This window comes from Odocoileus virginianus, chromosome 12 (genome assembly GCF_023699985.2).
Source record: "Odocoileus virginianus isolate 20LAN1187 ecotype Illinois chromosome 12, Ovbor_1.2, whole genome shotgun sequence".
NCBI classification, from domain to species: domain Eukaryota; kingdom Metazoa; phylum Chordata; class Mammalia; order Artiodactyla; family Cervidae; genus Odocoileus; species Odocoileus virginianus.
Window position 1 is genome coordinate 67,923,161 of NC_069685.1, and position 13,351 is coordinate 67,936,511.

Genomic DNA, 13,351 nt, shown 5'->3' on the forward strand with positions numbered 1-13,351 from the left:
GGTGACAGGGGAACAGTCTGCCCAGCCCACAGGCCAGCAGAGGGCGGGGCGGGACGGGGGCTTCCCGCCGGTGCAGGGGCGCTCACCTGGGGGGCTGCGGACCACAGGCCCCACGTCCGTCCTGAGGGGCTGAGAGCCCCAGACGAGACTCCTGGGGGGCGCTCCCGGGAGGTCCAGGCTGAGGGCAGCTGGCAGTGTCGCTGGGAGTGTGGCAGTGACCGAAACAGGCAGCAGGCACCCAGCCTGGGGAGACCTCAGCCTAAGTGGGGTGCAGACCCTGGCCCACCTTCGCAGTACCCAGGGGGCCCCTTCTCAGGGTGGTCTCAGCAGGTCCGCCTGTGCGTGTGCAGAGCACAGGGTGCTGGGGTGGGCCTGGGGGTGCAGGGGTGACGGTGGGAGCCGTCGATGGCGGCTCATCCCTAACCAATGATCCTGGAACTGGGGCGGACCGACTGCCCAGGTGTGTGCACGTGCAGAGCCGGCTACAGACACGAACAGCTGCAGGAGAGGCGCTGGGGCTGCCTCGTGCCAGGCATCAGGCTTTCGGCCCTGACACGGCCTGGAGCCGGGCTCTGCAGGCCAAAGCCCCTGGCATCCACCCTGATGAGGTGGGGGGCATGCCCTGACCTCAGCTGGGCAGAGCCTGCCTGCTGAGGGTGGTGGTGGAGCATGTATGAGACCGGAGCCTCTGGGGGCTCTACGGGGGGGCCACACCAAGGATGATCAGAGGTCAGGTGTGGTCGGAGGTCCCATGAGGGTGGAGGAGTCAGAGCCGGGGTCTGGGTAGGGGGCCGGGGATCGGTTAGGGACGGTGTTGGGGGCCCGGGGGCCTAGGCAGGGAGGAGAGGGGGTGGACAGCGGCCACGGTCACGGGGGCCGAGCGCAGCGCGGGTCTCGGGTGCCCCGGCGCCCGGCCGGCGGGAAGGGAGGGCGTCGCCCCAGGCCCCGGGCGCGGGGCGGTGGGGGCGCCCGGGTCCCCGCCCCCGCCGGCCGCGCCGGGTCGCGCGTGGGCGCGGCGGGCGCCGATTGGCTGGCGGGCGCGCGGGCGGGGAGGGCGGCGGCGCGGAGGGGCCGGTCACCCCGCAGCCCGGCCTTGGCCTCGGCTCGTCGCCGCCCCGCCCGCGCGCACGTCCCCCGGCGGCCACCATGAGCACAGGCCTGCGGCACAAGAGCAAGCTGGCGACCCCAGGTGAGCCCGGCGCCCGCCCGCCTGCGCGCGCGCGCGCGCCTTTGTCCCCGCCGCGCGCGCCTCTCACCGTGTGTCTCGGTCTCTCTCCCGCCCGCCGGCCGGCCCTGGACCCCGACCCGACCCCCGACCCGACTCACACCCGCAGAGGACAAGCAGGTACGCGTGCGCCGCTGCTCCCCCAGCCCGCTGTCACCCATTGTGCCAACAACACCGCGGCGCCCCGGCGCGACCCCGCCCCCGCCCGCCGTCATCCCGCCCTGTCGCGATAGCCGATCGTCAGCCGGGTGCTGCGGGGCAGCGGGGGCACGGTGCCCTGGTCCTGGATCCTAACCCCGGCCTGCGCAGCGGGCACCCCTCCCCGATGGGGGATGGGCCAGGTGCCCCCTCCCACTGGTCCAGCGCCGGCCTCTCCTTGTTGAACTGGCCCGAGGCCGCGTGCTGGGGTCCTGAGGGAGCCCCTGGTCATGGAACGCCATGGGCGGAGGGAGGGGTCTGCGTCCAGCAGCCAGGGCCGTCCCAGAGTGGCCCCACACGGAGAGCGCAGACGGCTGCTCCGGCCACCCCACCCAGCTTCTCTGCATCCTCTTCCCACTGAGTGACGTGAGTGGGCTGACCTGGGGCCTCTTCCCCAGACTGGGAGTCTCCAGGGCCTGGTCTCGGTCATCCCCCTGCCCAGCTTGGGTCATCTGACTTAAGAGGTACAAATGGGTTCACCCGAGGGCCGGCCTGGACCCCACCCTCCGGGTGGACAGTGCTGGACAGGAGGCCGCCTGGACGCCCACTGTGAAGCTGGCTGAGATCAGGTTTAAATGTCGCGGAGACCCCATGCAGGGGGGCGCCAGGGGGGAGCTTGGGGCCCTGGGACAGCCCCGCTGGCTGAGGTCTCTCTGCTCGAGCGCAGCCTTGTTTAGGGCAGAACAGGAAGGCCCGACTTGGGCACCAGGGTGGCCTTGGCAGCCCTCGTCAGGGATGGGGGTTCACACCCTGGGTGGAACCCCACAGTATTGGCCCAGGTGTGGCAGGCGGGCGGAGCGGCCTGGCAGGTGGGGTGGGGGCTGGGAGTCGCCGGTTGTGCCCTGGGCTGGGCGAGGCTCGTGGGGAGGGGCCTGTCATCCTCACCCTGCCAGCGAGGGTCTCCCCGGGGAGCCGGGGCCGGGAGCTGCCTGCTCATTCTGCGGGTCGAACAATGCAGGAGACACAAGGCCAGCCCGCCAGCCCGCCATTGTTCAGGGACAGACAGGGGGAAGACCCGGGAGACCGGCCCCCCCGCTGCTCCGAGGCCTGGGGGCACTTGGGGTCCCATTCTGGGGCTCCAGCCCCTCCTGGAGCTCAGCTAGGACCAGCCTCACCCATGCCTGCCCCCGGGGCCCGAGGCAGAGGGTGTGATGCAGGTGGGGTGTAGGATAACCCCGGATGGGGGCCAGGAGCCAGGCGTTTGGGACAGGCTCCCCGTGGGTCTTCACTGTTCCATTGTTGGTGTTCTGAGCCTCAGCCTGTCACTCCTCCAGGAAAGAGGGGGCTCTGTGGACCCCTCTGTGCCCACCATCTCAGGCACCGGGGGGAGGGGGGACTCTATGGACCCCTCTGTGCCCACCATCTCAGGCACGGGTTGGGAGGCTCTGGTGCTCCTCTGTGCCCTCCCCACTGCACCCCGTCTCAGCTTGGTAGCTCCACTGGCTCTGGCTCCTGTCCCTGGAGCTGACGGGGAGATTCTAAGAAAGAAAACGCCTCGAGAGTGTCAGGCAGCAGGCGGTAGGGAGGAGGTGGGCGAGGCATGTCTGCGACTCCAGGAGTCCTCATCAGTGTCTGTTGTGCCTCGGGGACCAGACAAAGCGGGTGTCAGGGCCCTCTCCTTGGGGACCCCCAGGGAATCCCCAGCCCTGTGCGGATGAGGTGGGACGCGGGCTGGGCCGGCAGTGGCTGGGCTTGTTCCCTGTCCTGGGCCTCCCGAGGCTGTGCCTTACCAGCGTGCAAACCGAGGCTGTCTGGGCAGTGCATCCTTCAGGCCCCAGGTTGTAGGGCGCTGAGGCCAGGCCTGGCTCTGTCCTTGGAGGCGCCCCAGGCCCAAGACGTCGGCTTGTCCACCCGGCGGGAGCTGGGCCTAGAAGCCGTGTCTAAGGTGGAGCCCAGGGTTGGAGGCGGGGGGATACTCAGCCCGGAGGCCCCCCACAGGTCCACGTGGCGGATGCTTTCTTGGAACCAGGGCAGGCGGCCGGGCTGCGGCTTGTGGCTCCCCCCACTGTCCTCTTGGATGAAAGGCGCCCCTGTTCCCAGCAGTGGACCCACCCCTCCTCCCCAGGTGCCAGCGGCCTCCAGGCCCCACGGCAGCAGCTCTGGCCTGGACTGGGGGACAGAGGCCCCTTGAGTGGGGAGCCAGGAAGGGAGGGCAGGTAGGGGTGTGGGGGCCTCCCAGCCCTACTGACAGAGTTCAGAGTGTGTCCACCTCTTTGGATGCCCAGCTCCTTCCCATTGGTCTGGCCTGTTCAGATTCTGGTGGGGGCCTGCGGGGTGGGGGCAAGGCCGGGTTTGTGGGCTCGGGAGACCCCCTTGGTCCCTGGCATCGCGGTACAGGCAAGAGGCCGGAGCTGGCTGGAGCCCCCCAGGCCCCCTATTGCCCAGCCCTGGGGGTGAGGGCAGGATGGAAGCTGAGACAGAGCGTCCCCTGACAGACCCTGGTGAGGGGTCCGCTCCATCAGCCCTCCTCGGCTGGCAGCGGCTGTGTGGCCAGCAGGGCTGGCCGGCGGGTGTGGGGAGCCACCCATGGGCCACAGCTTCCGCGTTTGCAGAGGGGATCGGGGGCGGACATCTCGGGCTCTGACCGCCCCCTCCCGCCCGAGGCGGGCCTGGGTGGGGAGCGGGGCTCTGCCCTCGCAGGTTCCCCGCTGGTCTCGGCGGCCGCGGCGTAAACCTTCTCCGGCCACATGCGGGGGGCGGGCCGCGCAGGGAGGGGTGCGTTTGTGAGGAGTTTCGGGGGGCCGGGCGGGAGCGCGCGGATGGGGCTCCCTCTGGCGGCGGGCGCGGTGGCGCGGACCCGCCGTGGACCGGCCCCCGCCGTGCAGTCGCCGGGCTGACGGCCCGAGCCGCGCCGCTCCGCGCGCAGCCGCCCGCCAGCCCGCGGGGCTGGGCCCTGCCCTCCTCCGCTCCGGTGGCTCCGCCCGCGCGGCCTCATTTCCAGGCGACCGTCTCCCGGAGACCGCGCGCTCCCGTCAGGCGCAGGGACCCGCTTGTGCCTGGGGCGGGCCGTCTGGGGCCGGACACACGGCTCGAGGGGGGCCTCGGGGTCGCGCATCACGTGAGCACCACCCTGCCCCGGGCCCCGGTGCCCGCGTCCGTGCGCCCCGGGGGCGAGAACACGCCTGGCGGCGGGCGGGCCTGACCCTCTGGGCCCCAGCGCGGCCCGCACGGTCCCAGGCTGGCGGGGATGGACTCGCTGGCAGCACCCCAGGACCGCCTGGTGGAGCCGCTGCTATCGCCGCGGACCCAGGCCCAGAGGCGGCTCAAGGTGTGTGTGGAGCGGGGCGTGGAAAGTGGGTCAGCGCGCGCCCACCCCGGTGCCGGGACTGGGGATATGACGGGGGCCGCAGGGCCCTGGGGTCCTGAGTTGGGCGCTGGGGACCGCGGGGAGGCCGGGGGCTGCTGTCTATAAATAGCCCCAGTTCTGCTGTTGCTGCTGCCAGCCGCCCCCGCGGCTGGATTAGGGCCAGATGGGGCCTCCCACCCCCCACTTTCACGGAGGGATGAGTATTGAGGCGGGGGCCTCTCCAGCTTCGGAGGGCCTTGGGCATGTCTGAGGGGTCCTGGGTCCTGGTGCCCTCTGCCCCCCACCCAGGACACTGGCCTCACTGGATGTGCCTGTTGCCCCGCTCCGGGCACAGACTCGATCTCTGTGAAGCCCTTGGAGGCACCACCACCCTCCATGCCCACCCGCCTTCCACCTCGGGGGGGCCTTTGCCCACAGGCCCTCGCCCGCGGCTACCACTGAGATGCCCCTTCCCCGGGGTACCCTGCCCTGCTGCCCTCCTGGCCTGAACTCTGTAGGGGCAGGGCCCGGGGCTGCCCCGGGAACCCGAGCATGCCCCTGACCTGCCCCACCCCTGTCCAGGACATCGACAAGCAGTACGTGGGCTTCGCCACGCTGCCTAACCAGGTGCACCGCAAGTCTGTGAAGAAGGGCTTCGACTTCACGCTCATGGTGGCCGGTGAGCGCACCAGGCCCCAGGGCGGGCAGGGGCACGGGCAGCCAGGCTCCGTCTGGGGCCTGGGACCTGACCTCCCCACTGCATCTGTGGGCAGGGGAGTCAGGCCTGGGGAAGTCCACACTGGTCCACAGCCTCTTCCTGACCGACCTCTACAAGGAGCGGAAACTGCTGAGTGCTGAGGGTGAGTGGGCCCCACGCCCCCTGCTGGGTGACCCTTTCGAGGGCCCCTTCCAGGTCCATCCCTGATCCTCTCTCCCCGAAGCATGGGTCCAGACTACCACCAGGCCACGTAACCTGGGAGGGTCTGGGATGCCCGAGGGTGGGAGTCAGGGCCGCAGAAGCCACTCTACACCACCACCACCCCGCCTCCGGCCCCAGAACGCATCAGCCAGACGGTTGAGATCCTAAAGCACACGGTGGACATTGAAGAGAAGGGAGTGAAGCTGAAGCTCACCATCGTGGACACACCAGGCTTTGGGGATGCCGTCAACAACTCTGAGTGGTGAGGAAGGCTTGCCCAGGCTGCCCTAGCCCCCAGCTCCCAGCCCGGCTGGCCTCATGTGCCCCCCTACCCCCAGCTGGAAGCCCATCACCGACTATGTGGACCAGCAGTTTGAGCAGTATTTCCGGGACGAGAGTGGCCTCAACCGCAAGAACATCCAGGACAACCGTGTGCACTGCTGCCTGTACTTCATCTCCCCTTTTGGGCACGGGTAGGTGGCTGCCCTGGGCCAGGGGGCCTGGCCTGCCTGTTCCTTGGGCACCCCCTCCCGCCGCTCCCACCCCACGAGCCCCTCACCCTGGTCCCCCTCACAGGCTGCGGCCAGTGGACGTGGGCTTCATGAAGGCCCTGCATGAGAAGGTGAACATCGTGCCCCTCATCGCCAAGGCCGACTGTCTTGTCCCTGGGGAGATCCGCAAGCTGAAAGAGCGGGTGAGCCTGCGGGGCTGGGGGGGGTCCGCGTGGGGCTCGGGGGGGACGGAGGCCACCGGCCCCTCCCCTGACAGCCCTCGCTGGCTGCAGATCCGGGAGGAGATCGACAAGTTTGGGATCCATGTGTACCAGTTTCCTGAGTGTGACTCGGATGAGGATGAGGACTTCAAGCAGCAGGACCGGGAACTGAAGGTGAGCCTGCAGCGCTTGGGGGGACCCCAGGGGCCACTGTACACGGGGTCTAGAGGAGGGCTGTGGCCCTGGTCTGAACTGGGGCCCTTGGAGCCCCAGGAAAAGCCAAGCTGGGGACAAGTGGCCACTGGGCCAGGACCAGGGTGGGCCCTTCACCCCGCTAACAGGCGGTACGGGCTCCGCTCTGGGGAAGGAGGGGGAGGGTTACCACGTGGGGAGGGTACATCTGACTGGGCACAGCTCAGCAGAAGCCCTCCATGTAAGCAGCACCAGCTCTGGCTTCAGCTGGCAACAGAGAGGCCCGAGGTGGGGACGAAAGGATCTCTTTGGGGAGAGGTTGTTGTTGGGGACACTGGAGAGGCGGATCAGGTGCAGTGTGCCCAGGCCCCTCTTGCACTGCACCTCATGCCCATGCTAACTGGGCATGAGCCCTTGCACCTGCCCCCCGCCCCCCAGGAGAGCGCACCCTTCGCTGTTATCGGCAGCAACACGGTGGTGGAGGCCAAGGGGCAGCGGGTCCGGGGACGTCTGTACCCTTGGGGGATCGTGGAGGGTGAGTCCAGGTCTGGGGCACAGCCTTAGGGTGGGAAGGCTCCCCCAGGCCGGCGGCCCACTCACGGGCCACCCCTGCCCGCAGTGGAGAACCAGGCGCACTGCGACTTCGTGAAGCTTCGCAACATGCTGATCCGCACGCACATGCACGACCTCAAGGACGTGACCTGCGACGTGCACTACGAGAACTACCGCGCACACTGCATCCAGCAGATGACCAGGTGCGTGCCCCCGCCCCCTGCCCCCGCCCAGAGGTGTGAGAGCTGCAGGACTGTGCTGGTGTCGAGGGTCAACCCGGCCCCCAGCAGCCTTGTCCCCGCTGTCCACCCTGCAGCAAGCTGACGCAGGACAGCCGCATGGAGAGCCCAATACCCATCCTGCCGCTGCCCACGCCCGACGCTGAGACTGAAAAGCTCATCAGGATGAAAGATGAGGAGGTGGGCGGGGAGTGGGGGCGGAGCCAGTCCGAGTGGGTGGGGAGAGGGGAGGAGCCAGGCTGGCTGGATGGGGCGGAGCCAGGCTGGTGGGCGGGGAGTGGAGGCGGGGCCAGGCTGGGTGGGCGGGGTGAGGCGGAGCCAGTCCGAGTGGGCGGGGAGAGGGGAGGAGCCAGGTTGGGTGCGGGGGGGGGGTGGGGGTGGCAGGCCCCACCCACCGCTCGCTCACACCACCCCCTGTCCCTCCTGCCCCCTCCCAGCTAAGGCGGATGCAAGAGATGCTGCAGAAAATGAAGCAGCAGATGCAGGACCAGTGACCCCGCTGCAATCCCACGTGCCATGACTATCCTGCCGGCTTCCGGGCTGGCCCTTCCCACCCCTGGACCCTGACGGGCCTGGACTCGACGCCGGATTCGTCTGGATCGCCCATAGGCCCTGGCGCGACCCCCCCACCCCAGAGTGGCCCAGACCTAGTTTTTTTTCCCTCCTGTTCTCAGAGACGCTGGGTCACAACCCCCAGCCAACCCTAATTTATTCTCAGCATCGGCCCCTCCCCTCGTTTGTATCTGCTTCCCAGGGGCCTGGACGGTGGGGCCCCTCCCCCCACATACAGCCCTCTCTGGCCTTGGGGCGCTGGATCTAAGTTGGGTGGTGACTTCTGAAATCTGCCCTCAACCGGAAGGTCACTGCACTGACTCCAGGCCCTACTTATACGGACGGGAGAACCAAGGCAGAGTGGAGGTGGGGGTGGGAGGCTGATCCCCGGGACCCTGGCCTGTTTCCCGATTCGGAGCCTCCCTTTGGGCCCCCGTGGGCTGGGTCTTTCTTACCCCTTCCCCCACTCTCCAGGCACCTCTGCACACAGGTTGGGAGCGGAAGGGATTAGGCTCCGTCCGAACCTAAGGAGGTCAGCTGGCTGCTGGGGGCAGTAACGTGGCTGGGCTTCGCTGTGAATGCCGGCACCCCTCCCCCACGGCCTGGCCTGGCCCCGGGGGGCTCCAGAAGCAGCGGGTGGTCGGCAAACTGGCCACTCTCGTCCCTGTCCCACCACCGTTTTTGCCCATCAGTGGCGGGAGGCCCGCTCTCCCCAGCAGCACTGTCGCCCTGGGTTCCCGAGTCCCTGGTCCCTGTCCCTCCACCCGCATGATCCCTGGCTCCGAGCCCCATTCTCCAGTGTGTTCCGTTGTGAATGCTGCGCCCTGTCCTGGTGACAGGAGAACAATGTTGGTGAGCGTCGAAGAGGGTGTCCGAGTGGTCTGTGCGCCCCAGGAGCGAGGGGCCGGAAACCCGGTCGGCCGGCGACCCGGCGATAGCGCTCTATCTGTGCCGGTGGCTCGGCCTCGGGGTTATTTCTGGCCGGGTGGCCGCGTTGTGGTCGGTTCGGAGGGCGCGCCAGGGCCGGGCAGGGGCGGGGCGGCCTTATCGCCCGGTCCTGCGACCGCCGCCTGGCGCTCCAGAGCTCGCCCGGTCGCCAACCTCTCGCCATGGGCTTCGGTGAGTCGGGTCTGCCCGGGCCGCCCGCTCCCCGAGTACATCGGCGGGGAGGCTCTCGGTCCTCTGGGCTGCAGTCAGAGCGGTTCGGAGCAGACCTGGAGGACCCTTCCAGCCGGCAGGCGGGTGGAAAGGCTGGCGGGCGGTGGCGATCCCGCCCGGGACACCGCGGGCTGGGCTCACCGCGGCGCTTCCCTTCCAGGGCCGCGCGGGGCGCTGAGCCTGCTGCTTCTGCTGCTCTCGCCGCCGGGCCGCCCGGCCGCAGGCTGTCCCGCCCCGTGTCGCTGCGCGGGGACGCGCGTGGACTGCGGGCGCCGCGGGCTGACGTGGGCCTCGCTGCCGCCCGCCTTCCCGCCGGACACGACCGAGCTGGTGCTGACCGGCAACAACCTGACGGCGCTGCCGCCGGGGCTGCTGGACGCGCTGCCGGTGCTGCGCAGCGCACACCTGGGCGCCAACCCCTGGCGCTGCGACTGCCACCTGCTGCCCCTGCGGGCCTGGCTGGCTGGCCGGCCAGAGCGCGAGCCCTACCGCGACCTGCGCTGTGCCGCGCCCCCCGCGCTGCGGGGCCGCCTGCTGCCCTACCTGGCGGAGGACGAGCTGCGCGCCACCTGCCCGCCCGGCGCGCTCTGCCGCGGGGCGCTGGCGGCGCAGCTCCTGCTGCTCGTCCTCGGGCTGCTGCATGCGCTGCTGCTGGCGCTGCTGCTGTGCCGCCTGCGGAGCCTGCGCGCTCGCGCCACCCGACAGAGGCCACTGAGCGCCCCGCTGGCTGCCGAGCGCGCGACCCCCGAGCCGAGCGACTGACGCTGAACCGTGCGGCCGGCCCCCCTACCCCTGTCCTCACGATCTCCCAGACCTGCCTCCCGCTCAGGGGCCTGACTGCTGCGCGCACCGCTGGCCACACGCACCAACGCCCTGGACCTGGACCGAGGAGGGCCTGGAGGAAGGCGCTGCCCAGGCCCGTGGAGCCCTCCATGCTATCTGCAGTGCCAATAAACCCTGCTCACCATCCGACCGATCTGCACAGAATCCCCTTGATTCTTAACGCAGAATCCCCTTCCCAAACCCAGAAACAGCTCCCAGGGCTGGTTCCCACCCGGCAGCTCATACACCCCAAATCACCTCCTGGTGGGGGCACAGGGGTCAGCAAGCCAACTTGCCCGCCCCGGACTCTCCCCAAAGTTCAAGTGGGGAGGTATGGACGGGCTGGAAGAACAGTGCCCACCTTGGGGGTGGGGGTGAGGACAGTGTGGGGACAGTGGGAACCCCATGGGCGGTGCCTGTGCCGAAAGCACGTGCTCAGAGTGGAGGTTTCTGGGCGCCAGGGTAGGTCTGCCAAGTGGCTCCAAGGATGGTTCAGGGTGTGAGGTGCCTCAAAGCATCAGGAGTGCGTTGGACCAGGGATGGTGAGGGCGGTCAGGGGCCCCAGCGGCACCTTCCTGGACATTTGAGTGAGAAGGTCTGGAGAGCAGGTGAGGAGGAGGTGAGCCTTGCAAGCTGGGGTCCACAGAAGTTCCTTGCAGGGGTGAGGAGGCACAGGGGGTTGCAGGGTCTCTGAATTGTGTCCTCCACCTGGCTGCCACCTCCTGCAGGAAGGTATCCCTGACTGCTTCTCAGGCCCTGGTCTTCCCCGTCCCAGCCCTGGATCCAGGCTGAGCCACCAGGGCCTGGAAAGTCCTGAGTACGTGCCCCAGTGTGGCTCAGGCTGCTAAGCTGGGCCTGGCGGCCTCAGAGAGAGGGCGATGCTTTCCCCACTTCCGCTCTAGATGTGGCCCCCACCTGTCTGGCCCTGTGAACAATGAAGGCCGCTGAAGAGGAGCCTGGGGCCTGAGCCCCGGCTGCCTGGCCCAGGAAGACCCCTGGCCCCGCTGACCCGGTCGGGGAGGCTGCCACTGACATGGTCTTTGTCTCAGCCTTTGTGGGACAAGACGGATGGCCCTCCGGCCGGGCCGATGTTATCTCAGGGCTGCCGGTGGGACGTGAGGCAAGAGCCACTCCCTCCTTTGTGGGCAGGTGCGTGGCATCCGGCCCATTGTGGGCTGCAGCTGACTGTCTGCTGTCCATCCAGACTTATCACCAGATCTGGGACAGCAGCCCCTTCTGCACAAAGAAATGCCCCCTGCCCCCCAGGGAGTGGCCTGGAGCCCTGGTGGGGGTCAGAGGTAATAGTCATCGCAGCAAGGTACACAGACCACCCCCTAAACTCAGACCCAGTGCAGTGCAGGAATGGGGTGTCACCCTTTTCCACAGCAGAAAACCTGATTCCAAGTAGGGTCTCTCTGCTGGGCCCCAGAGGTTTCTCTGTGGCTGCCCTGGGAGCAGAGCTGAGACAGGCCCCTGGGATCCCCTCTCCTCCTCGCTGAGGCCTCTGGGGGGCAAATGCAGGGCCCAGAGAAAGGGGCTTGGGAGTCCTAGGTGACCCCAAGCTAAGACAGGGAGGTCTCCCTGGGCTGTGGGACAGGTCCCAGCAGGAACTGGGAGTGACCAGTGGTGAGCAGGGGTCCAGCTTCCTGGCCAGTGTCTTGTTGAGGGGCTGGGTATGGGGGTCCCGGAGGCCGGGAACTGCAGAATGCTGGATCTCCTGATGGAAGAAAAGGCTGGCATCATGGTGTGGTCAGATCCGAGGAAGAACTTCCCCCTCGGACGACAGGGCAGCAGAACCCTGTAGTTGCTCCGGGCTCATCCCGCCCTCCTGCCAGTTCCCCGTGATTTCTAGGGGCTCCAGCCAAGGTACTGACCACCGGGGGCTCCCTGCCCTGAACCTGAGCTGACGCTCCACACACAGACCCTGGGGCCTCAGCCTCCAGGGTATGGCGAAGGGGAGCGGTCCCAGCTGGGGACCCTGACCGGCCCAGAGCAGGGGGGAGCATAGCCCCTCCACCTGCCCCAGGGTCCCTTCCCCACTGATAGGCTGGTCCCCCCTGGGGCTCAGACTCCATCCAGATGGGAACAGCCCCGCCAGCCCCTCATGCCTGCAGCTCCCAGGCAGGCAATTCTGGCCCCTTGACCTGCAGCTCCAGTCCTCTTGACCACACTGGTCCCCAGCTTCGCAGGGTGGCGGGCAGTGATGAGTCCCAGGAACACCAGCCTCAGGTCAAGGCCGGGCTCCTCTCGGAGCAAGCCCAAGCCTCCTGCTGCCACTATGTCCTGAGTATCCAAGTCCTCCACGCCCTAAGTCCAGGCCTGCCCTGCTGGGACATGTGGCGCACCACCCCGAGGCCAGCCCGACGCTCAAGCCACATCCTGGCGACTGAAGGACGACCGAGGGGGTGCCTAGAGCGCCGAGTCCCTGCAAGGCCAGGAGGCGGCCCAGGCGGACACAGCCCTGACCAGTGCGCGGAACCTCGGTGTTTTGGTCCCTGAAAAATGCAGATGCTGCGGCCGGCTCTCCCCAGAGCACGGCCTCAGCCCGGCAGCAGAGGGCGCTCGCGACCTGCCGAATGGCCCGCGCGGGGCGCACTGGGCGGAGGACGGCGCGCGGCACGGAGGGGTGCAGGGGACGGAGGGGCGCGGGGCATTAGAGGGGCGCGGTGACGGAGGGGTGCGGCGGGGTTGGAGGGGCGCGGGGGGCTGCGGGGTTGCGGAGGGAATGGAGCGGCGCGGGGGGAGGAGGGGCGCGGGGCGTAGAGCAGGACTGCGCGCACTAGCTGGGGCGGCCCCAGGGTCCGCAGGGCGCTCCGGTGCGGGCGGGGCCGGGGACGAGGGCGCCCCCGCCCCCACGCCCCGCATCGACAGCCGGTCGCGGTCGCGGGAAGATAAGGGGCTTCTTCCGCCGGGCGGCAGTGGCCCGGGACTCAGCCCAGTGAGCCCGCAGCGCGGCCGTGTCCGCCGCTCTTTGCCTCGGCCCCTGCTGTATGCGCCGGAGCGCAGGCGGGGACTGCGGGGGCGCGCGGAGGGGGCCGTGAAAGGCTGGCCTCGCCGCCCGCCGGGTGCCCAGGGAGAAGGGCACCCCGACCAGGCCGGCGGTGGAGCGCGGTCCCCGCGGCCCCTGCAGCCTGCGGAGGGACCCGCCGCCCGCTGGGCGCAAGCTCCGAGGGCCCCGCGGACGAGGCCCCGGGAAGGGCTGGGGGCCAGGCCCTGGCCATGCTGGGGGTGGGCCCGCCGCCCAGACGGAGCAACAACATTGGTGTGGGTGGCGGGGCCCTGGGGGCCCATAGCTCAGCGCACCGTCTGCGCCCACCCCCGGCGTTTCCGATGGAGGACAGGCAGCGGGTGATAAATCACCAGAGCCCACCCCCACCCACCCGGGCGGTCGTGGAGAAGGGGGGCTCCGTGTGACAGAGACGGGCCTAGAGCCGCGAGACGACTGACCGCAGAGACAAAGCAGCTCCAACCGCCCACTGACCGCCAGGTCCCTTTA

The 13,351-nt window shown here is 69.3% G+C and overlaps 2 protein-coding genes across 3 annotated transcripts; both read left to right on the forward strand.

Annotated features, from left to right (window-relative positions):
• The first annotated feature begins 1,034 nt into the window (after nucleotides 1-1,034).
• Nucleotides 1,035-8,739, forward strand: SEPTIN5 (septin 5). Of its 2 annotated transcripts, XM_020903482.2 has the most exons (12): nucleotides 1,035-1,189; nucleotides 1,335-1,345; nucleotides 5,292-5,388; nucleotides 5,483-5,569; nucleotides 5,767-5,890; nucleotides 5,967-6,101; nucleotides 6,205-6,322; nucleotides 6,413-6,514; nucleotides 6,971-7,067; nucleotides 7,152-7,287; nucleotides 7,401-7,503; nucleotides 7,761-8,739. In XM_020903482.2, the coding sequence occupies exons 1-12, from the start codon at nucleotides 1,147-1,149 to the stop codon at nucleotides 7,815-7,817; spliced, it is 1,110 nt and encodes a 369-aa protein (XP_020759141.1). In that variant the 5' UTR covers nucleotides 1,035-1,146; the 3' UTR covers nucleotides 7,818-8,739. The 2 variants fall into 2 exon arrangements, with proteins under 2 accessions (XP_020759141.1, XP_020759142.1); XM_020903483.2 differs by lacking the exons at nucleotides 1,035-1,189; nucleotides 1,335-1,345 and adding an exon at nucleotides 4,264-4,691.
• GP1BB (glycoprotein Ib platelet subunit beta) lies at nucleotides 8,644-10,006 on the forward strand. The gene has a single exon (XM_020903408.2). It carries the CDS (start codon nucleotides 8,644-8,646, stop codon nucleotides 9,793-9,795), a length of 1,152 nt encoding a protein of 383 aa, XP_020759067.2. The 3' UTR covers nucleotides 9,796-10,006.
• The last annotated feature ends 3,345 nt before the right edge of the window (nucleotides 10,007-13,351 follow it).

Coding starts and splice junctions, on each gene's coding strand:
- GP1BB (XM_020903408.2), top strand. CDS start 8,644: ATGATCCCTGGCTCCGAGCCCCATTCTCCAGTGTGTTCCGTTGTGAAT.
- SEPTIN5 (XM_020903483.2), top strand. CDS start 4,611: ATGGACTCGCTGGCAGCACCCCAGGACCGCCTGGTGGAGCCGCTGCTA. Junction 6,102..6,204: donor ATCTCCCCTTTTGGGCACGG/GTAGGTGGCTGC, acceptor TCCCCCTCACAG/GCTGCGGCCAGTGGACGTGG. Junction 7,504..7,760: donor TCAGGATGAAAGATGAGGAG/GTGGGCGGGGAG, acceptor GCCCCCTCCCAG/CTAAGGCGGATGCAAGAGAT.